The sequence below is a fragment of the Lissotriton helveticus genome, chromosome 2_1 (genome assembly GCF_964261635.1).
Source record: "Lissotriton helveticus chromosome 2_1, aLisHel1.1, whole genome shotgun sequence".
Lineage (NCBI taxonomy): Eukaryota > Metazoa > Chordata > Amphibia > Caudata > Salamandridae > Lissotriton > Lissotriton helveticus.
In genome coordinates, this window is record NC_136059.1 from 1,523,805,417 (window position 1) to 1,523,829,757 (window position 24,341).

A 24,341-nucleotide genomic window follows, 5' to 3' on the forward strand; every position below is an offset into this window, starting at 1 on the left:
CGCGGGCTAATTTTTCAGGGCAGCCTAGCCGCAGCAAGTGCAGAGGACCGGCAGATCAACCGTGGCCCAGCAGACTGCTGCACCGCTCGGTCAAACAGCGCTCCCCATCCTCGGGAAAACCAGCATCAGGGTCCTGAGCCTTTCCGCAGCCCTAACAACAGCAATAGACACCGCGGCAGCCCTCAGTTTGCAGGATTTTTCAAGGATTATGCCCCGGTCGGTGGAGCTCTCTCACAGAGCAGCCATTCCGCAGCACGGAAAGCCACGCTCCCCCTTGCAAATATAAACTTAGCAGGTGCCCCCGTTGAAGCTCCACTTCAGTAAAGCACGAATGATCCCAACTCCTGGGCTTGGCAAAGGCAAAGCAAGTGTGTTTTCTCAGCAGTTCCATATTGAAAAACGATCTGAAATTCTTTGTGGAGGTGACTGCATTTTGATCTATTGGAGCACAATATGTATGTGACTGTGACCAGTGGGTTCTGTGTTGTCTTGTCCTGGTGAGAGCAAAGTCCATGGTTCCCCCTTTAAATTGCAAGGAGTAGGCATATCCCTTGGATGCTTCCTTGTTTGGCACTGTCTACCTTTGTAGTATCCAGAGGGCTTCCTGCCTTTTGCCAGGATGATGGACAGATTAAAAAGCAGCCTCCCCAGTGCATTACCTGCCAATTTTGGTGAGGAATTCTTGAGGCCGAGTAATATGAGGACATGCCCTCCAAAAAAAGAAGCACTTACTTCATATAGTTAAGGTAGCCTAGTTGTTTCCTCTAAATAAGGACTCATGTTATCACATATTTCTGGATAAAGACGCACCAGGAACAATCATATTGCCAAAACGCACACAAGGTCACTGGTGATATTTCTTTGTGCCCCATTACGCAGCTGTAGTGTAGAATATGTTTGGACATTTACCCAAGGAGCTAGAAAGAACTCCACTTGGGTAGATATTTTGTGAAAAACTGTGGACACTTGCTAGATAGAAGGGCAGGTGCGGTTCTTTTGTGGCCAAGTCACTCACATAGCTACTGACACACCCCCACACACACACACACACACACACACACACACACACACACACACAGCCCCACTCGCAAACACACTCAGACACTCCCCCTATTCAATGAAAGCCGGGCCTCAGGGGGTTAAGTCCCTGGGGCTGAAATTGGTCTGGAGCGGGGTGCCAGAGGGCCCCCCTCCCCCTTTAAGTTGTGGCAGGCGGATAGAGTCCCCAGTCGCATTCTCATTTTACAGAATTTAAACCTCAGCAGTAAGCACTTCAAATATAAACATAGCAGGTGCCCCTGTTGAAGCTCCACTTCTATAAAGGACATATGATCCTAACTCCTGGGCTTGGCAAAGGAAAAACAACTGTGTTTTCTTAGCAATTCCATATTAAAAAACAATCTGAAATTCTTCGTGGAGGTGAATGCACTGCTTATGACCTCACATATTACATCACTCATGACATGGCCAGTGGCTTCACTGATGACATCTCAAATGACATCACTGATGACATCATCCACAGAACCGCTCACACACCAACTCAACCACTCCTACACCAATTCACACACTGATACAACCACTGCCACTCCCTCATCCATTGTCACTCACACACCCTCTCACTCATACAGCCACTTACAGAGGCACTTACTCATACAACTGCTAGGGGCGGTGAGGGGGGGCACATTATAGTGTTATCAACTATTTTGAAGAAAAACACCACAAGTCCATATGGTCCCCTATAGTTAAATAGTCACTATATGGACTTGTGGTGTTTTCTTACAAATATTTCATAACATGAAAGTGACTGGAAAATGTAAAAATGTAACGTAACTGGAAAAATATGTAAAGCGCTCTGATACCTGATTCGGTTCGGGTCTAGTTCGCGCTGTATAAAACTCTGCAAAACAAAAAAAACCAACATATAATGTCACCATCCCCCTCTGGTACCCCATGGAAGGGTTGTCTTGTTTTATACCCATTCACTCTCACAAGATATATTGATCGACCGCACGTGTTGGGTGGGGTATTCAGCATGTAAGGATACTTAACGTGTATAGTCTTGTAGTTCACAGTAGTGTGTGTGTGTGTAAATAACAGTGTGGTGCACACCAATACATTGTTATGACCTGTGTTCCTTTCTGCAGGTATTTGATGATTTGAGTATAAGAATATCCCAGGTAGGATTCACTTGGGCATACCTTAGGTGTACCCCCCCCCCCCCCTTTAGCATGCATTAGATGTACGGAACAGACAATTGCGATTTCATAGGGATCCGACAGCCCTGACGAATGCCCCAGCCCTACCAGGCTGTGTGTGTGGGCAGAAAAACGTTGGCTTATTAGAAGACGAACTAAGAGACATTATGTTTTTCAGTCTTCATCAACGTATTTGTTTTTAACATACCTGAGATCCTCACTAATAAAGGTGATAACCAAGGAACCTCGAGTATTTTTAATAGAACTGGATCCCGATTTTGTCCTGGAAGTTTTTTGTAAGAACTCCCTCCTTTTGCCAAAACTTCACGGAGGTTGAGTCCGCCCTGGTAGCACCATCTTACCTGGGTGGGGAGAGGATTCCTATGAAGAAGCATGACACAATACTGTGTGTTAGGCATCCTCTTCCATTAAGGATGGCCTTCCCTTAGACCATACTTGAACTACAGTACTATCATTTTCAGATCCTGCCACCATCGTTTTGCTCAGTTTATTGGAATAGGCAACCTATCTCTTTTGTGTTTCTTGTATTATATTTGAGTACAGTTGGTTTGCCTGGTCTTCCCCCGACTCTCTCTTTAGTAGTATAAGTAAAAGTTTCTTACGCTTTGTAGAAAATGTATTACTTTTGGCTATTCACCATTTAGAAGTGTAAGTTTACTACACGTTTAGAGGTGCATGTCTCTTCTCCTGAAACAGGGGCTGGAGTCTATTTACAAGTGTAAAGTTAGTACGAGTAACTTTACACATGTAGCCGGAGGTCTCCCTATGGTAAACTATAGGAAAATTTGGGGAAAACTTGGTCTCAGTTGTGATGAACCAATCGGATCGCTCTGTCCCATGGAACCTAAATGGCTGTTGGGAGAAAAAGCTCTGTTAGCTAATGTTTGGTTTTGGACCAACAATTCAGGTATACATAACTTTTTAACCTCCCCATAACCACCTGAGCACATCCTTTAAATTTAAAGTCCTCAAATGGCTGAATTGATTTACACCAATTCACAGCAGGCATTGGAACATCTAATAGTTCTTGCCTATGGTAAAGCTATTGGCTTTGTCAATTTGTTTTTGACATCTTATACAGCAGCATGCCTGAAAGTTAGGGGGGGGGTGATATGACGCAGCTAGTGCTGACCGCGAAGGGCTGTGATCTGTGTTCTTCATATGGAATTATTCTCGGTCTTCAAAAAAAAGTTCAATTATCTTACTAGCTGAAGTACCCCATTTTAGCCCGGCATGACGACAACACTGAAAAAGCTGTGCAGAGCTGGGAGTGCAGTGGAGTTTGCATCTTGGTGGCTTTTTGACATCTTTGGCATGACTTTTGGGTATTTTTTCCTGGTGGCACAGAAGAAGGCAAGCAATGAAGAGGCAGGGGTGGTGGAGTCGAGAGGGCAAGCAACAGTGGGGAGTAGGCAGACCAGACAAGCAAAAACACAGGAGGAGGGTGGGGGCAGTGCAAGCAACAATGCTGGAGGAAGGAAGGAGGTGCAAGAAAAGGGGAAAGCAGCGCGCAGTGGAAGGACACTAGGCAATACAAGCAGTACCATGGCCATGCTCCAGGGTAGTGACAAACACTCAAAGAGGAAGGGAAGCCTGCACTTGTTGACCAAAAAACAGCACGGAAATTAGAGCGATGATGAAATTAACCCATGCAAAGTAATGGGCGGCCCACAGTAAATAAAATGTCTTAGCAAGACCTAAAGTATATGGCTATTTAGGGAGGGGGGGGAACTGTCATAGAGGCACCAAACATACTGAAGGGCATAAAACAACCAACAGTCTCACCAAAAACATTTGTGTCCTGCCTGAAGGGAAACAGCGTTTACCTTTCAGCCTTTACCATGCAGGACTTTACCACTCAGGTAAGTATTTTTTTTTAATGACATACTTTTTATGTCATTTGTATAAAAGGTGATTTTTAGGGTTTCAGGATGGGTAACTGTAAAGAGAGGTGAGGTGAGGATGACTTATGGGTGCTGAGTTGAGTAGAGGTAAATGGAGGTGAGGGTGGCTTGAGTGCTCAGGGGTGGATCGAGGTATAGGGAGGTGAGGCGCAGTTGGGGCTTCAGGGTGGGTAAAGGTAAGGGTAGGTGAGGGTGACTTTATTAAAAAGTATGATATGGTACGGCCTGTCGTACAGGACAGTATGACATGGCCTGGCCGGTTGGGCAGCCTCGGCTGTGTGCACGGGGGAGATGTGCAAGTGCATTGGGGGATGTGTGACAATAGTGCCCACGACCATGGACACCATGGGTTGAAAATTAAGTACATTATAAAAAAAATTAAAAAAGAATTACAGAAATGTAATGATGTGCACAAAATGGTGAATATTACTTTTTAGCACTTATGTCCATGAAAAATCGAGAAAAACCTTGTTAAATACCCTATTATTGTGGTTTAAGGTATAAGTAAATGATAGTTATGGCCTTGCCAATACACTGTTCATACATATTCCAACAGTGAATCTTTCAAATATCCATATGATTATATGCTTATTCTGCTCTGGTGGCTTCTTCTCTCTTGCTAGCTCAATTTAACCTTGTTGCCACAAAGTCGTCTAGTCTTTGATGTGGATTAACTTGACTAGGACATACATTACCCGTATATAAAAAATAATAAAAATTGTTGCTTTCTGTCACAGTATAACTAATTAGATTGTATTACCAAATCTTTGTTCCAGATTTACTTTATTAAAGTACATTAAATATAAAGCATTACTTCAACAAATGTTAATGATAATTTAGCATGCTTTGTTCCTCTTACAGCACAACCATTTGCACTTCTGGAAGCATGTCATGCTTTCACCTTGTTATAGTGTATTGTAGGAAAATTCTAATGTGTTACTCTTATATTTCCAAGTGAAGCCAAAACATGAACACTCTTTCCTGTAAAATATTTCTGTGCTTGCCTTAGATTTAATTACAAAAATGGGGTGGTGATGGACAGAGTATCTGAGTTAATCAGAACACTCCTACCCAGTCAACAGATCAGGGCTTGATCCATCACTGTTTTTTAGCTCACTGCACCATCCCAGTTCAGAACCTGGCTATATGCAAATTAGTCTGTCCCTGGCCCAGTGCATCATGGGAACAGGGCAGACCAAATTAGGAGCTTATAATTGAAAAATACAAAATCTGTGAAACTGAGGTTGTTGGAATTTTCTCTCTAAGCATCATGGCCATTGAGTGATTTGCCTTTGCAGAACTGCCATGCCCTGCTTGTTGGTCCTAGGTAGTGGAATCTAGTGATTGGGCGAGTCACTGGGACCTTGCAGCATATTGGCATAGGGTCTTTAGATCAGCGGGTTCCTGTGGCGGAGCCTGCAGTAGCTCTATTATCTGAAACCCTGCTTTTCGCCTACCTCTAATTGTGGCGTGAAACTGCATTTTAGGCAGTTAGGGCATCTGTCTAGGTCTTGCCTAGGCAGCGCTTGCTCTGTCTCTTCGAGACATGCTTGTCTCTTCATCTAACCTCCCATGAGGACACCCCCTGCAACGTTTTGTTAATCCCTAGGTTTTAATTACAGCCTCAAGGCACTGTTTTCTTAAAAGGCTTCAGGCATTATACACACTTGGTCCTAAGCTAGCTGGAAGTGGTTATTTCACTCACTAGACCATCTCACATTTATATGAGACAGTCTATAAATTTCCCTTCATCCGACCACACAGAGTACAACCGAACCCGAAATTAATGTAATCATTCTTTTGTCACATTTCAAAGCTACTAATTGTATATATGGACATAGCTATTTGTATGTACTCGTAGTACTGTCTTGCATGCAATGCATTGTGGGTAGGGTGGATTTACCATATCTTCTGCAGCGTGCAGCACCATATGTGACCAAAAGAGGTCCCCTTTTGGACACATATGGTACTGAACCCTGCAACATGGCTAGGTAAAAAAACATTGCTATTTATAATGCCAATAACTCCAACTTTGTTGACATGCAGTGCTAATGCCTTGCTCACTAAGGACCTCTAGGAGCAGCTTGCGGTACTGCATCTAGACATGCAGTACTCATGCCTTGCTCACTAGGGCCCTCTACGAGCAGCTTGCGGTACTGCACTGAGACCTACAATGCTGGTTCCTGGCTCACTACGCAAGCATTTGCAACGATCCAAGTTTCGAATTACTGAAAGTATGACCAATTGGCATTGCATTATTGTTTGCAATGCCAATATCTCAAACTATCAGTAATGCGAGACCTATTGCATTGCAAATACTTGGTTTTTTTAGCAGATGCCTTGCACCTTCCAAATTCTAAATGAGGGCCTTAAATATAGTTGTCCTTCTCAGGTATACTTTGTTAAAATTGTTGGCAAGCAACAAATGCCATCTTTTATTTTAATTCTTGGTACTTTGACAATCATTATCCTTGTGACAGTTGTATAGAAGTCTCAGATTCTGTGTATATTGTTTTTTTGGGGGGGGGATTCATAACGCGCATAGCTGCCCGAAGTCTACCCAGCGCTGGTAGAAAATGGCAGAGGGTACATGTGGGTTTAGGGGAAGAGCCAAGTTTTGAGTTTTTTTCTGAATGCTAATTCATTGGTTAGCAGAAGCATTTCTCTAGGCAGGGAGTTCCAGAAGTCAGATGCGTGAAGGATGTGCCTCCCCATCTGGCTCTCTTTATCCGGGTCTGTTTCATAAGATGATCTGCCGAGAATCTTAGATGTCTCCCTGGGATGTAATGAGTGACAAGCTTTGTAATGAAGACCGGGCCTTTGTCATTCATAGCTCTGTGGGCGATGTATAGCATATCGACTTTAACTCTATCCTGGCCTTTATAGGGAGCCAGTGTAATGTCTTTAAGGCTGCTCTAGCTGACTGTTGTCTGGGAATGGGCAGCAGTATCCTAGCTGCGGCATTTTGAACCACTTGTAATCTGTTTATCACGTATTTAGGGGCGCCAAGATACAAGGAGTTACCATAGTCCAGCCGCGACAGCACTAGGGCCTGTACCACTGTTCTGCAAGTGTTTTCCGGAATGATCGGTAGGATCTTCCGTAGCATTCGCAGTGCTCCAAAGCATTTTCCTGAAATTTTTCTATCTTGAGTCTCCATGGACAGACTATCTTTCAGCCACATTCCTAAATGTTTTACCTCTGTCTTTGGGGTCGGGGTTCCCCCAGTTCTGGAGGCCAGCTAATCATGTTTCTTGTGATCCCCTTATTTCCCAGGAACATGAGCTCTGTTTTTCATGGTTGCATACACATGTTGAATAGTGTCGTGCTTAGTGCAGAGCCCTGTGGGACTCCGCATGAAATTTGGAGGATATCAGATCGATGCTCACCTTCCATCAATTGGAAGGATCTATTTTCTAAAAAAAGAGGTTATCCACTTTAATGCCGAACCTGTGATACCGGCTTCCTTCAGCCTGCAGATCATGGTCTTATGATCCACCGTATCAAATGCGGCGCTGAGATCCAGGAGCAGAATAACTGCTTTGCCTCCCTGGTCTAGGATTCCCTTCAATTCCTCTGTAGCCACCAACAGGGCTGTCTCTGTATTGTGTTTGGGTCGGAAGCCCATTTGCGTAGAATGCAGAATACTGTTCTCCCCTAGGAATTGGGACAAAATCCCATTTACATGTTTTTTAGTTAGTTTGCCTAACAATGGTAAGAGTGAAATTGGTCGGTAGTTCCCCGGTTCAGATGGATCCAGCTGGAACTTTTCCAGCAGTGGCCGGATAATAGCGTGTTTCCAAGTTTTCGGAACGATTCCTTGTGTTAGGGAGAGAGATATAAGTGCTGCCGTCGTGGACCTGATTTTTTTACCTCCCTGTCTCAAGATGTCTGGTAGAATTGGGTCTTGCGGGGAACCAGATTTAATCTTTAGCAGAATAGAGGTCATATCTTCATTTAGGTCTGTGAAGTAGTCTAATCTCACCCCTGTTTTAATTTCCTCGTTGTCATTATCGCTTACCTATTTGCAGTAATGATTTCAGGAATCCCCAGTCTTTATCAAGCCAGTCGCACTAGTAATTAGTTCTTGGGCCAGATCTTCATTAGTATATTTTTCCCTGCCTTCTATAACCACAATCATGCTGAACAGACAAGCTTGTGTTTTATTTTGATACCGTTCAATGATTGTTGTTTCTCTTTCTTTAATTAGGAGAGCATCGGAATTACCCAAATTAAACAATTGAGCCAAAACAGTTTCGGTTTTACCAACATACTTCTTTCCTTACTGGTTTCAGTCATAAATATTATTTTGGCAGTATATTCCACTTACAGTATATTTGCTTCACAAGTACAAACCTTACCCACAGATTATGGTTCTTAAAACATGATGGTTAATGTGCTGTAAAGTTCTGTCTTGAAACCATGTCCTGCCTGTGTAGGCAGGTCCTGAAAAGGTCACTGAGAAAAAGGACTTGCTTTCATGGAATGATTTTTTAAGACACCATCATATTTTCAGTTCCTTTCTGCTTATGCTAGTCTTAAGGTCATTTGCTTTAGTGAAACTTAAAAACCTCACTTATCTTGAGAGGTGAAATAGCGTAGAATTCTTAGTTTACAGTAGACCCTGGATAGTAAAGGTCTCAAACAAGATGTGTTCTTTTAGCCTCTGCTCATCCTGGGACATGAAGATCCTGTCATCATAGTAAACCATCATCCGTACTCACCAGCTGTGAATGAGGCTGCATAAGGTGTAATCATCGTGGAGAAACTCCAAAATCCTTACCATTGAAACTATTATCATCTGTTTATTTCCCATTTTTGGACAAGGTTGGAAACATTATTGGAAAATCTGCTACCCCTGATTAACCACTTAAACTATAAACTGCTATCTTCAGGTTTACTTCACATAAAACCCTTTCTCTATCGGATTGCATGTATAACTCTGAAATGAAACAGAATGTGAATTGTTACAGCATTTGAAACGTGGAAAAGAGTATTTTAACTAAATCTACACTCTATAGTAATCATATATGGAAATTGTTCAAAATATATCTGGGAAAAAGCTAATGCTACATTTGTCCCTTAACCAAGATTTCATCGTTCCATCTGATTTACGAATCCTAAACGCCATTTATAACTATCTTATTGTTTATTTGTATTGCTCATTTTGTGTAGTAAGTGTTATATCATTAGTTACGTATAATAGATGTATTGTTCATATTACTGTAGTTTCATTATATTCACATTATATCTTCAGCTACACACTAGGTTTAATTTGCTTGTCCTTATGGTTCATTAACTGCGTTAAAAAAAAGAACAACGATTGGTCAAAGTTCAAAAGGCATGCTCCCAAATTATGTCACCGAATTTGACTAGATGCAATGATGGAATCGTCTTGTAGCCCAAAATCGAAGGAGTGGTGAACTCTATTCTGGTTTAGAGGATGTCTCATGATCATAGGATGCCACTGCTGTAGTTCAGGATGAATAATTGCAAGTTGTGGGTGTATACTGAGCAGTTTGACACCCATTTTTGTCAGGGTTTGTTGGATACCATAAGGTGAATCAAAATGAGAGTAATGTTCATAAAGTAGTTTATGATAGAACTATCAAAGGTGTTGGAGAGGCGCACTATATTGGACATGAGAGATGCACTGAAGGGCTCCACAGTCTGTGGTTGTGAATCTTAGGAGTAATTTATTTTCAGGAGTATTGAACACTGCTGAGATTTTAGATAGAATCATTGCACCATCTCTGCTGAGCAGTTCTTCTTGAATTCTTTATGAGGGTGTCTGTCTCTCACCTAAGATAGAAACCAAGACTTTATGTTGCTAACCAGGGCCTTCTGTTCCTAGTGGACTTCACCCTGGAGACTGAATTACTCAGCTGTTGTTTTATCTGTGCATGCTTGGGAGGCTAGGTGGGTATCCGCTTGGTCAAAACTATAATTGCTAAATTGGTGTGACATTGCAGATTTCATTGGGGGTGTAGGGGATTTAGCACACCCAGGATCCTGGATACTTGAGCCTCCTGAAAATGGTTAATTTATGGAAGGCACGGTGTTGCTCAGTCTGTGGTCACTGGCTGCCAAGTAGCAATGGCTTTGATGTTGGCCAGTAGAGTGCCTGTTTTATCTTGGTAATACACTCTGTGGTCCTTATAGAGTGATTGCGCTGTGATCTCTGTCTGTCAAGACAATTTAATAGCCATCAGAAATACACCTCCTATGCAGGTATGAGTGTTACTCGTGTTGTCTGAACATGTGCAAAAATTCACAGGCCTCTAAAGTGTGGATATTGGCACCTAAGTTTATTCCAGACTTAACAGAAAAAACAACAAGATGATGGAAGGAATGCTTGAATCAGTCAGCCTCTGGCCATCACTTTTGACCACCTTCCAGACCAGTGTTTTTCGCCCACTGTGCCACTCTGGAGAGAGACCTGCTTTATGCAAATCAGTCCTGGTTCTGCTCCAATATGAACCGTCCATTCCGAACAGCCACGCCAGGTCCCCTCCACATAAGGCCATAAGCAACCCCAGACTGGTTTCAACCTACATTTCTCATCAGCTAGCTTGAGTCCTATGGCACAGTGGTGACATGAGTTCAAGTTCAAGTTCAAGTTCAAAAATGTGTATAGCGCACTACTCACCCAGAGGGTCTCAAGGCGCTTGAGGGAGGGGGGAGGGGAGGGAGGGTACTTTACTTATCGAATATCCAAGTTTTTAGTTGCTTTCTGAAGGAGAGGTGGTTCTGTGTAAGGCGGAGGTGGGTGGGGAGAGAATTCCAAGTTTTGGCCGCTAAGAATGAGAAGGATCTACCCCCCATGGTTGATCTGTGGATGCGCGGAATTGCGGCGAGGGCTTGATTGGACGATCGTAGTTGTCGGGTGGGGGTGTAAAAGGACAGGCGCGTGTTGAGGCATTCGGGTCCTAGGTCGAAGAGGGCTTTGTGTGTGTGGGTGAGGAGACGGAACGTTATTCTCTTGTTGACGGGGAGCCAGTGGAGGTCTTTCAGGTGACCGGAAATGTGATCTTGGCGGGGGATGTTTAGTATGAGTCTGGCTGAGGCGTTTTGGATGCGTTGGAGTTTTTTCTGTAGTTTAGCTGTGGTTCTGGCGTAAAGGGTGTTTCCGTAATCCAGTCGGCTTGTGACTAGTGCGTGGGTGATCGTTTTTCTTGTTTCGGTGGGGATCCAATGGAAGATTTTTTTGAGCATGCGTAGGATGTTGAAGTATGATGATGAGACGGCGTTGACTTGTCTGGTCATCGAGAGGGAGGAGTCGAGGATGAAGCCCAGGTTGCGTGCGTGGTCAGTTGGTATGGGTGCGGTTCCCAGGGCCGGTGGCCACCATGAGTCGTCCCAAGCAGAGGGGGATGATCCTAAGATGAGGACTTCCGTTTTGTCCGAGTTCAGTTTTAAGCGGCTGTTCTTCATCCACTCAGCTACATCTTTCATTCCTTCGTGTAAGTTGGTTTTGGCGGTGTTTGGGTCTTTGGTGAGGGAGAGGATCTGCTGGGTGTCGTCTGCGTAGGAGATGATGTTGAGGTTGTGTTGGCGCGCGATGGATGCGAGGGGACTCATGTATACGTTGAAGAGGGTGGGACTGAGTGATGATCCTTGTGGTACGCCGCAGATGACTTCGGTGGCCTCTGATCTAAAAGGGGGGAGGCGGACTCTCTGGGTTCATCCGGCGAGGAACGAGACTATCCAGTCCAATGCTTTCCCTTGTATTCCGACGTTGCTGAGGCGTTGTATGAGGGTGCTATGAGAGACTGTGTCGAAGGCTGCGGAGAGGTCAAGTAGGATGAGGGCAACTGTTTCTCCGTTGTCCAGTAGTGTGCGAATGTCGTCTGTTGCTGCGATGAGGGCGGTCTTGGTGCTATGTTTGGCTCGGAAGCCGGACTGTGAGGGGTCGAGGGATTTGTTGGATTCGAGGAAGGTGGCGAGCTGATTGTTGACGGCTTTCTCAATGACTTTGGCCGGGAATGGGAGGAGCGAGATGGGGCGGTAGTTCTTAAGTTCAGTGGGGTCTGCTGTGGGTTTCTTCAGAAGGGCGCTGAGTTCGGCATGTTTCCAGCTTTCCGGGAAGGTAGCGGAGTTGAGGGAGCAGTTGATGACGTCTCGGAGACGGGGTGCGATGATGGAGTCTGCTTTGTTGAATATGTGATGGGGACATTGGTCGGTAGGTGATCCTGAGTGGATGGAGTTCATCAGGCGGATGGTGTCTTCGGTGGTGATTGGGTTCCAGGCGCAAAGGTTGATGGGGGGGGGGTTTTGGTTCGGAGGTGGGTGGAGCGGATTGGTCTCCGGACTGGTTTTCAAAGCTGTTATGTATGTCGGCGATTTTGTTGTGGAAGAATGAGGCTAGGGAGTCGCAGAGGTCTTAGGAGGGAGTGATGTCGTTGGTGCCGGCGGTGGGGTGGGTAAATTCTTTGACGATGTTGAATAGTTCCTTGCTGTTGTGGGCGTTGTTGTCAAGTCGATCCTTGAATGCTGATTTCTTGGTGGATCGGATCAGTTGGTGGTATTTGGGGGTGGCGTTCTTGAAGGTGGTCAGGTTGTCAGTGGTTGGGTTTTTTCTCCAGGCTTTCTCGAGGGTGCGACAGAACTTCTTGGATTTCTTAAGGTCATCGTTGAACCAGGGGGCTTTTTTGCTACCTTGTTTGATTTGATGGTTTTTCAAGGGTGCTAGTTCGTCGGCGCTGTGGGTGATCCATTGTGTGAGGTTGGTGGCTGCTTGGTTTGGGTCTGATGATTTGGCAGGAGGGTTTTGGTGAAGTGATGTGATGAGCTGGTCGTGGTAATTTTGTTCCAGTTTCTTCGGAGAACTGGTTGTGGGAGGTTGTGGGTCATGTTTTTTTTGTAGTTGAAGTGAACGCAGCTGTGGTCCGTCCAATGGAGAGATGTGGTGTGGTTGAAGGAGATGTGCTTGCTGGAGGTGAAAATTGGGTCGAGTGTGTGTCCGGCATAGTGGGTGGGGGTATCCACAAGTTGTTGGCCAGGTTGTCCAGAAGGGTGGTGGTGTTGCTGTCGTTTTTCTTTTCCAGGTGGAAGTTGAGGTCTCCCAGTAGAATGTAGTCCTTGGAGGGGAGGGCGTGTGGGCTGATGAAGTCGGTGATGTCTTTGCTGAATTTTGTGCGGGGTCCTGGTGGCCCGTAGATGAGGGTGCCTCTGAGTGTGGTCTTGGGGTCGGTGTGGATCTGGAAGTGAAGGTGTTCGGCGGTAGCGAGGTTGTCGTCTGAACTGGTCGTGATACGGATGGTGTTCTTATGGACGATGGCGATGCCTCCTCCTGTTTGGTTGATGCGGTCCTTTCGGATGATCTTGTAGCCGTCCGGGATAGCTATGGCGATGTCGGGAACTGATGAGGCGTTCATCCAGGTTTCTGTAAGGAAGGCGACGTCAGGCGATGTAGTGTCGAGTAGGTTCCAAAGCGTGTCTGTGGATCGAACGGGTGTTGAGTAGGATGCATTTCAGATGGTTAGTGTTTGAGCTTTGTTTGGAGTTAGTGGATTTGGTGTGACTCCTGATGCTGTCGAACTTGCAGGAGCGGCAGGTGAAGGGTCCATGGATGTGTCCGGGGGTGGCTTGGTAGCAGGTCGGGAATTGGTCGGGGTTAAGGGCTGAGAGGGTAGCGGCGTCGTACGTTATGCGGGTGGAGAGGATTTTGCGGGGACCAGGGGGTCTGGCGCTGGGCGCGGTCCAGGCGCGAACGGGCGTAGACGGGCTTACCTTTGGCGCGCATGGGGCGCGTCCGCTGTGCGCAGATGCATCTGTCATATGTGGATAGTGGAGGGGGGAGGGGCGAGGGAGGAGGAACAGCTGGGAGGCGGGAGTGGGGTGGAGGGACGGGCTGGGAGGCAAACAAACACCAAATGGCAGCAGAAACAAAAGCGAAACCAGGCTAAGCAAATACTCAGGCAATGCGATATAGCGCTACGATATAGCGCTATGATGTGGCACAATTTAAATGCAGGCAGTGTTACAGTTCAGCGCAGCGCTACGATACCAATCTGGCACGATATGAAGGCAAGCAATGTAGCAGTCCAGCGCTGTGAGATCAGGGAGCGTGGGGAGCGCCCACCTCTGCAGGAGTCAGGATGGTCACAGCGCTAGGGAAGGCAGGACGATTCCTATGTTATCTGTGGGAGGGAGGAGCAGCTGGGAGGCGGGAGCGGGGTGGAGGGACGGGCTGGGAGGCAAACAAACACCAAATGGCAGCAGAAACAAAAGCGAAACCAGGCTAAGCAAATACTCAGGCAATGCGATATAGCGCTACGATATAGCGCTATGATGTGGCACAATTTAAATGCAGGCAGTGTTACAGTTCAGCGCAGCGCTACGATACCAATCTGGCACGATATGAAGGCAAGCAATGTAGCAGTCCAGCGCTGTGAGATCAGGGAGCGTGGGGAGCGACCACCGCTGCAGGAGTCAGGATGGTCATGAGGGCATCCCCATTGCACTTAGGGTGTCTGCCACAAAAAAAGGTGGTCTGCAGTGTGGCCCTGAGTAATTACCAGTGCCTGAGATTAATTCAAGCCTTCCATAGATCACTTTTTTATGCTGTTCAGCCATATTTATCAGGGCACTACTGTAAACAGTTTTCGGTGCAGCTTCCCACTGACAGACCACGACTGCAATATTAGTAGGTTCATGTAGTGAAAACTTGGTTACACAGTATGTTAAAAGGAACAAAAAGTGTTGCCATGATTGCATTAGCTTAAAAGTAATAAGCTAACAATGTTACCCTGTTTACTTTCCCTACATCTGTCCGTTACATTGTTTGTCTTTTGAGCACCGATAATGTGTGAAGGAAAAATAGTGTTTACCAATACTGATCTGGATATATAAAAGACAGCTATGCTTTGTTTAGCTACATCAGGTGGAGCCCCAAGTGGGTGTTTATAAGAAGGGTAATTTAAACTCCCAACAAGGCACAATGATCCATAGCCACAGGAAAATAATGTATTGTTCCTGTACAACCGAGGTATGCAGCAGATATGTCGCTTTCTTATTAATTAAATGTAAAGACTTGCACTGTATGCCTTCTGTAGATAGGGATAGGAGTCACTTAGTAGTTACTATGATCGTGAAATGGATACAGTCATTAACAAACACATGGCAAGCGTTGTTATCATTCTTTAGATAGCATAGAGTTCAGGGTCACTCCGAGACCCACCACATTAGGCTTTTAGTAATGTACAAAGAAACCATGCGCACTTGACATACATTTTCCCCTGCTGACGGATGTGACACAAAGGAGAAATACAGTGTCACCATAATGGCATGGCGAGCGGCACACAAACCTGTTTGGCTTTGCTCTGTCTAGCACATTTTCTTACACCCACAACGTGGTAGTGTTTTCATTATCAACAAAAAACGTTATTTTGTCCTGTAGGGCCATAAAAGCACACATAAAAATACAATATATTACATATAGCTCGTAGAAGATATCCATTGGGCTACGTAAGACCAGATACTACAAAAATAAAATTCCATTCTGGTTTTTGGTTGGCGAGATCGACTTCCCTTCTCACTAGCCGTACCACAATTATAAAAGACGTAAAATGCTTGTACAATATACACACAACATGTAGCCTTTACATTAACCAAATAATAGAAATCGATAAAGTGCATGTGCATAGACAGTGTGGTTGCTTGAGCAAGAAGTTGTCTTCGCTCGAATATGATCTCATTGAAAAGTGCATGTGCAAATAAAATGCATAGGTCTTATCTAGGCAGGGAGATAACCATTACAAAAATCCTATATAATTCAATGGAACCACGAACTTGACTTACAGTTCCTAGAGAGAAGAAAGTGCACGTGCAAAGCTTCACCAGCATGAAGGTTTTTGCTTTAAATTTAAGCCACACAATCTAAAATGCGTATACACAACTCGGGTGGTACAGAGGTCAATGCAATTATGAAGAGAGCCAATATATTTTAAAAGTGTGAAGGAACCCACACCTGCCAGCATTCTCAAGACAACTAATTTAAAATGAAACAATATAAAAATAACGATTGATTGAGCACTTGTTAGTTAAAATAGTGATAAACATGACAATCAGTTGATTTCATTCATTTTAAAGAGTGAGAGGACAGGGCCCATTTTACGTGATGGATGATAATAAGCTGGGCAGACCTATGAGTTCTTCTTTAGAATAGCTCTGCGGGTACACCGCATGGAGAATTGAAAGCATGAGGTAGATAACACAATGGGCGTATCAGTATCATATTTAAAAAGCCTTAAGACCTCGCTACAATGTCTGGACCCCAAGTTCCTACATAACTCGGGATCCCTAGAAGGTAAATCGGCTATTAAACCCAATGTCGGGGAGGATGTATGAAGGGCACATTTTGAATCCTTATACCCAAGGGCAGAGGATGACGATGGGCCAGTGGCTAACACTCCTATCCCCCGAGCCAAGTCCTTTAGTCACCCCTTTGTTCTCCCTTAAGCAGATCACTGATGCATTGGGTAAGATAACACCAGCTAAGGTGCCAGGGCTGGATAAGATCCCTGCAAACCTCTTTCGTTCTGAGCCCACTGTCGGGGCCCCCTATCTGTGGTCCTTGTTCAATGCCATCTGATAGGGCATGGTGATTCCTACCACCATGGCTAGGGCTGAAATTCCAATTTTTTTAAAAGGGCTCCCCGATCATCCCTGCCAACTATCGCCCCATTAGCCTCATAGATGTAAGCCAGAAAATATTTGCCCGCGTACTTCAGGGGCGATTGCAAACCTGGATGGAGGAGAACAATGTTCTTACCCCCCTCCAAGCTTAGTTTAGAGCAAATATTTCGACGACCAGTCAAATTTTTAGGCTGCAACTATTATATTGGTAAATTGTGTGTAAAGAAGGTGGCAGCCTCTATAATATTTGTGGACACTAAATCCTCATTTGATCTTGTCCAGAGGGATAAACTGTGGACCATTTTATTGGATATGGAAGTCCCTGAGTATCTCTGTTACCAGTTGAAACGTTTACATCAAGGAAACTTCACACAAATTAGGTATGGCAAAAATGGTGAACTCTCAGCCCCTTTGCTAGTAGAGAGAGGTGTTCGCCAAGGCTGCGGCTTGGCCCCGACCCTCTTCTCTCTTTTTATCAACGGCCTAATTGAGTCACTGATTGCTGGGAAGGACATTGATGCCCTCAGGTTAGCGAACTGTAAAATACCAGCCATGATGTTCGCAGATGACACCCTCTTACTCTCGAAATCCCCTATGGGAATTCAAAGGGCCTTTGAACTCTTTACTGTTTTCTGTAGAAATCGGGGTTTGGAGATCAATCTCCAAAAAACAAAGTATATGGTATTTAATGTGAATAACAGAATCCGCCCTAATCCCCCGTTTAGCTGGAATGCCATTAGAGGGGGCATCTATTTTTGAGTACCTGGGGATCACGCTTACTGAGAAAGTTGACTTGGGCGCACAAATAAAGAAAGCAAGTTTGAAGTTGGCCCTGACAGCGGGGGGCATCTCAAAGATATATAGGAGCTGTATCCACAATCTGGTTGGCCCGGTGGTGGAAATTTACAAAGTACAGGCTAGGGGCTGTGTTGTATGAAGCTGAAATTTGGGGTCACTGTTCACCAGGCTTTCTTGCATACTGAGAACTCCTTCGCTAGGCAACTCGTGGGTCTTCCCTCTAGCTCCCCATTAACGCCTCTTAGAATGGAACTCGAGATTAGACCTTTTGCAGAAGAAGTAGCTCTCAGACCTCTTTTATTTTGGCGACATCTGTGGAGCACTCCTGAACTCGTTCCATATAGGGATGAGCTGAGCGAAGTTATAGGCCTTCAAGGTGCAGGAAAACTCCCATGGTTAGCATATATTAGGAATATCTGTGAGGCCGTGGGAATAATGCAGAAGAAACCTGCTTCTCAACCTCTAGAAAGGTCCTGTTGGAGAGTTATAGAGAACATAAACTTACCTGAGTACAGAGGATGTCTATGTCTGGTCGTTTGACCCTTAAGTTTCTCGAAGTAAAAGACCAATTCAGGTTAGAATCGGTTCTGGATGACCTCCAGGTGCTCCTTGCCAAGAAGCTATATCTGCAGTTCAGACACAGGGTGCTCCCGCTGCGTACATTTACTAAAAAGTGGGCAGGTTCTCCCAGTCTGGTTTGCCCAGCTTGTGAGAATGCAGATGAGACTGAAATACAGGTGTTATATTTCAGTCAAGGTTATAGGAGGGCAAGGATCCGTTGGTAGTGTTTTCACACTCTGCAAGTGTACAGATTACAGCAACTGACACTACAGAGGTAACTAAACGGGCAACATTTCTTCTGCCACAACATCTTCTTTCCTTACCTGCTCTATCTACAATTATCATATAATTTTCCTGCCATTTCAGAATATAAATTTCACCCACTTGCCTAACATACCCAAATCAATAGATGACACGTGCATATGGTTTTGGTGCATATTAATAATCTCTTAGTGTGCCATAGTAAATAAAGAAGCCTCACTGATTTCTAAAACTATTTGTTAACGTGTTAATATCTTTAAGGCTTAGCCCAGACTTTAAAGTGTTGTGTTCCAGTGTTTCTGCTAGTTTAGAACACTGCTATGTTTTGTTAAATGCTGAGGATGCTGCTGTTAATCATCCTCATTGTCAATTATTGTAACAGTCTAGATAAGGCAGTACTGTGTCCATAAAGAATTTGTGAGAAGCATACCCTTTATTGACGACAAGAAATTTTGAAGAAGTTGAAAAGATCACATTTTATTTTGTGATAACTCTATATAACCTACTTTAGATTTCCAGTGTTTTGCACTGCTACATATAAATGTATAAGTATAACAAAAGTGTTTTATCAACTTGAGTAACTAGTCATACAAAAGTTTGGGTTCTTTCCGTTTATTTTTCAAAGCCATTTGTTTGTTATAATAACTTTTGAACAAATGTGATAAAGATGCTTTTCATATAGAGCACTAACACAAGTAATTTCCTTTTTTTCCAAAAGGAGATAGACTCATAAACAGGAACATGAATAATCAAGGTTATATGAATTGTACTGAAACTACATCATGCAAAGTTACATCACAAAAAGCAATGTTTTCACAAAATTCAGAGACTGTAAAGAAATCTATAAGCCGCCTGCAAGCGGAAAGGAGTCAAGAACTTGAAGGAACGATAAACATTCCAGGTGAGAGCGGTTTAAGTAATCTGCCTAGCACAAATCTCCATCAAGAGACCCTACAGAGACAACATTCAGACATGTACAAGCAGCATCAGAAGGAGCTGGACAATGCAGAAATTATTGCATGTGAACCAAGGCCACAACCACACTGGAATACATATACATTTGCTCAACGCAAGCAGAACTTCTATCACAAAAGCGATTCCATACGACACCTGAAAGCACGTGCAAAAAACTATCCTTATCAAAGTATGGAAAGCCTGAAAAGCCTCAGTGGAACAAGCCATCTCATTAGAAACCAAAAGATACATGCACGACACAGACCTTATCAGTGCAATGTCTGTGATCAAAGCTTCAGCTGGAAAAATAATCTCATTAGGCATCAAACAAAGCATACTGGAGAAAAGCCATATCAGTGTGAGGAGTGTGAAAAAAGCTTTACCCAGAAGGGAACTCTTACTATACATCAGAGAATACATTCCGGAGAGCGGCCATATCATTGTACTCAATGTGATACCAGATTCCGAGAGAAGAAACAGCTTATTAGGCACTTCAAGAAGGTACACAAGTCATGACTTGCATGCTAGCAGAACAGAACACTCTAAAGTGGACCATTACATGGGTAACATACCTAGTGTTCTACATCTTAAAATTCCAAACATCCTAATATGACTTTAGTCAAGAATAAGGTTTACTCTCCATCTGCTGTATGCAGAGAATTTATCTCAGTTTGCCTCTTTGTAAGGCCTGATCATTGTTTTGAATATAAGAGCATTTTTTAGATGGACCAACTTTACACACCAGAGGATATATACAGGAAAAATATTGGAAATACAGAATACTCACTACATTAAGAAGCAATAGGCAGGAGAATGGAGACTTGAAAAAATATCCCAAGGGACAAAAATTAATCAGAAAGGGAAGTAGGCCTAAACACAACTAACAAACGAATGGTTTGCAAAAGCAAGAAGTGCACCTTTACTGCTGTTTTAACAATCATAAGTTTTTGTCCAGATTTCAAAGACATGAGATATTAAAATAACCATTAAGCGAAACACAACCAGTTGTTCTAAGAGTATCTCAAAAATATTAACCGTCGCCTACAAAACCACTAATCTAGGTTGAACCCCCCTTTTGGACAATCGACTAGTTTAACAACTCTGGACGCATAGTGGTCTATCAGCTGCATATATACATGTCTAAGGCAATCCAAGGAAATGTATATACACCCCAGACAGAGATGTCATCCCTTTATGGTTAAAGCTGTGCAGAAAAAGACTTATTAAAACATTGTAACAGTCAAATGTATGAAAACCTTGACTTATGTTGTTCTCCAGGTTAGCATCCTCTTTTCTGATGCAGAATTTGCTGATTGATCAAAACAGACAAAATATATGATTACCTACGACGCAGGTATTGTGAAAGAAAATAAATATTGTTATACATATAAACATGTATTGTCTAACAACTTTGCAATTGCGTAAAAAGATAGGAAGGGAAAGTTCTGTGGATTAAAGTTCAGCCAAAAATAAACTAGACAGTCTTGTACAGCTGCACATAAGCATGATGTAGCTCAAACATTAAAAAAGCCCTTTACAATATTATCCATCTTTAATATTTAGATATATGCAATGGAACATAAGTGTTCAAATGCGGCTATACAATTTGTCATTTGAATTTTGTTGTGCACTCTAATGAGGACTATTCGTATGCGTTAGGACTGTACCTTAGGAGGTACGGGTGAGGGGCCAAGAGATGGGGCCCAGCCCCTTCCGGGCTTTGACGGGCCTGGCCTTGGCCCAGGCTTGCCCGGGCGTATCCCATGGAGCGGGGCGCTGGCTGTGCTTTATGCTGCAGGTGTCAATGATTTGGAGACCTGCAGGGGTTGTGGGGCGCATAGTCCCCAGCGGCTGCAATCCAGCAGTGGCTCACCCCTGGGTGTGAACTGCAGCAAGCGCTTCCTGAGTGATGAAACCGGTTGGGACAATGGCAGGCTCCTAGCAGCAATTCAATGCAGAATGGCAGTCTCTGCTCCCCTAATCATCACTACTAACTGGAAAATGAACAAATGATGGACGGAATCCTTAACAATGCAAACATTCACCCCCAGTCACAAAGATCTGGGATTAATCAATCTTTTTTTTGCTCACTACGTCACCCCAGTTTGGACCCAGTCATATGCAAATCAGTCTTGACCCTGTTCCTCATGGGAACAGTCCAGCCCGAACTGCCAAGCAAGGTTCTCCCTGAACCGGAAACGAGCATCCCGGAACCGGTTTCGGAGTATCACCCCTTATCAGCCAGACTAGCTTGAATCCAGTGGCGCAGAGAGCATGGGGCCCACATCTGGGCATACCCTTCCCACTTAATTTTGCAAATGCAAAAGGAACAAATGATGGACCAAATGCTGAACAATGCAAACATTCACTCCCACTCTTTTGCTCACCACTCCACCCCACTTGGGGGAGAATGTTTGCATTGTTCAGCAGGGTGTGAATGTCTGTATTGTTCAGCAGGGTGTGAATGTTTGTATTGTTCAGCAGGAGGTGAATGTTTGCATTGTTCAGCATTCCGTCTATCCATTGTTCCTTTTGCATTTGGCGCCCTAAGAAGGAAGGGTATGCCCAGACGTGGGTCCCGTGTTCACTGCACCACTGGATTCAAGCTAGCCTTGCTGATGAGGGGTGATGGCTCTAAACTGATCCCAGGATGTTTGTTTGCAGCCCAGGGAGGACCTGACGGCAGTTTGGGTTGGACTGTTCCCATAAGGAACAGGGTCAAGACTGATTTGCATATGGCAGGGTCCAAACCGGGGTGGTGTGGTGAGCAAAAGAACGATGGATTGAACCCAGATCTTTGTGACTAGGGGTAAATGGTTGCATTGTTCAGCATTCCGTCCATCATTTGTTCCTTTTGCATTACTACTAACTGTGACATTTCACTAAGAAGTTTGAACAACTTTGTCTGCAGGCCTATAGGTTAAATTACAATGCCATTCTGCCTATAAATAATTTAAATTATCCTCCGTTCACTTTTTCTTCTTTTCGGATCCTACAGGCCGCTGACATGCAGTGTTGTGGCCAACAGCAGTTTAACAAAGCTGTTAAATCCAAAGCCACATGCAGCGTACTGAAAACATGAATCCTTGCCCTTTGCACTCTTGAAAGTTAACTGTTACCCTTCCTTTGGTATGGACTAAAACCTGCTTCTCTCATGTTTGGTGATTCTGAACTGCAGGTCTTCTGCCATTTCATTATTTACCCATTTTTCTCTTTTTCAGCTTTGTCTGTCTGTACTGTAACAGCCATTAAATTGTAGGTCTCTAAGTAAGTGTAAGTATTCAATTTTAGTGATACATACTAACCAAGAGCCAGTGGGGCTGTTCTTGGTAGAAACCTGGCTCCACGGGCCGTCAGCTCTGGATGTACTGGAGGCGTTACCTGAGGATTACGCCATTTTAGGAATAGACAGACCTTTTCAGAGAGAAAACTTTTAGAACTTCAAGAAGAAGTTTCAAGTTAAAATAACTGAATTTCCGATTTCTGGCTGTGAAGTGGCTTTTTTCAGTTTATCTTCTAATACTGATTGGTCGGTGGCAGGCTTGCTAATCTATAGGTCGCCTGGCCCTGCTATGGCATTTGTGAAGTCTGTGGCAGAGGTGTTACCCCCTCATACTATTCGTTATCTGACTTAGGTTGTACAAAGGGGATTTGAACTTAAATCTTGAGGATAAGCTGAGCCATGAAGTCACAGAGCTTTCAACTGAATTAGAGGCTTTGGGATTGGCTCAACTAGTGCACGCCCCTACGCACATTAAGGGTCACACCCTGGATAACATCTTCTTGAATAGTGCCCGGATAAAAGCGGTGTCTCCGGTTCCTGTGGCATGGTCTGACCACTCTATTCTTGCTTTTAGGATCATGAAATCGCAGACGGCGCTCCGGTCCGATGAAGCAGCCTACTGTGCCAAAAATGACTCGGAAGTGGTGGAAATTAGCTCCAGATGCCCTGATGGCTAAACTGATATCGAATACTCAGATTCTTGAGGCCTGTCCATAGACAGCTACTAAACAAATTACTTTCTGGATAATGGAAGCATCAGATTCCTTAGCGCCATTGAAATCTTGTAACAGTCCCCACCATACTGCTTCATCAAAACGATTTACGGAGGAATTACTAATTTAAAAAAAAGAATGTAAACGTCTTGAATGTCTCTTGAGGAGAAATTATCAAGTCAAGGACAAGATGAGTTACCTAGAAGCTTTAAAACATTATCATAAGCAGATTAGGAGAGCACATAGGGATTTATATGTGCATAAAATTGAATCAGCCATTCATGTTCTTAAAGACATTTTTCGTATCGTAAAAAAGCTCACCTCCTTTGAGTGTGTTACAGCTCTGATTTCTTCCTCCACCGAGTACTGTACTCAAGTGGCTAGTTCTTTCACCCGAAAAATCGAGAACATTTATGCTACCTTTCCTAAGGCCAGTAGAAATTTAAAATTTGTCCCCCCAATAGATGAATCATCCCACGCAGGGCACTTTCATTTTCAAGCACCAATTGTGAGTGACACTCTCCAACTTCTCTCAGTGGTTAAATCTGTCTCTCACACAGACACTGTTCCCCCTAATATGCTATTACGAGGGAAGGAAGCTATCGCGCCAGTTCCCACAAACCTGATGATTTCTTTCTTCTGCTCAGGACAAACCCCAAGTCACTGGAAACATGCGATGATGGTCCTGTTGGTGAAGAAACCCTCCCTGGATCCTGCGCTTCTGGAAAACTTGAGACCTGTTTCCCTGCTTGCTTTCTTCCAAAAAATGGCAGAACAATTTGTCAATCTCCAATTTACCAAATTCAGTGAAGAAAACCATGTGCTTCATGAGGATCAAACACGTTTCAGATCCTTGTATAGCACCAAATCCATGCTACTCTTAGCTTCTGAATTGTTGAAAATGTCTGCGGACAAAGGTAAGACGGCAGCTTAGATCCTGCTGGACCTGAGTGCTGCTTTTGACTCTGTATTCCACGGCCTTCTTTTGAAATAATTGTGGAATAGTGTGGGA

At 44.1% G+C, this 24,341-nt stretch overlaps 1 protein-coding gene across 2 annotated transcripts in view; it reads left to right on the forward strand.

Annotated features, from left to right (window-relative positions):
- LOC144818754 (uncharacterized) overlaps window positions 1-20,725 on the forward strand; it is a 250,040-nt gene extending 229,315 nt beyond the window's left edge. The window contains exon 9 of one of the 2 annotated variants that reach the window (XM_078676469.1): window positions 19,098-20,725. In XM_078676469.1, the coding sequence (XP_078532595.1) occupies window positions 19,098-19,849 (752 nt within the window). In that variant the 3' untranslated portion in view covers window positions 19,850-20,725. The remainder of the gene's footprint in view (window positions 1-19,097) is intronic. The other variant, XM_078676470.1, reaches the window with a different exon arrangement.
- The last annotated feature ends 3,616 nt before the right edge of the window (window positions 20,726-24,341 follow it).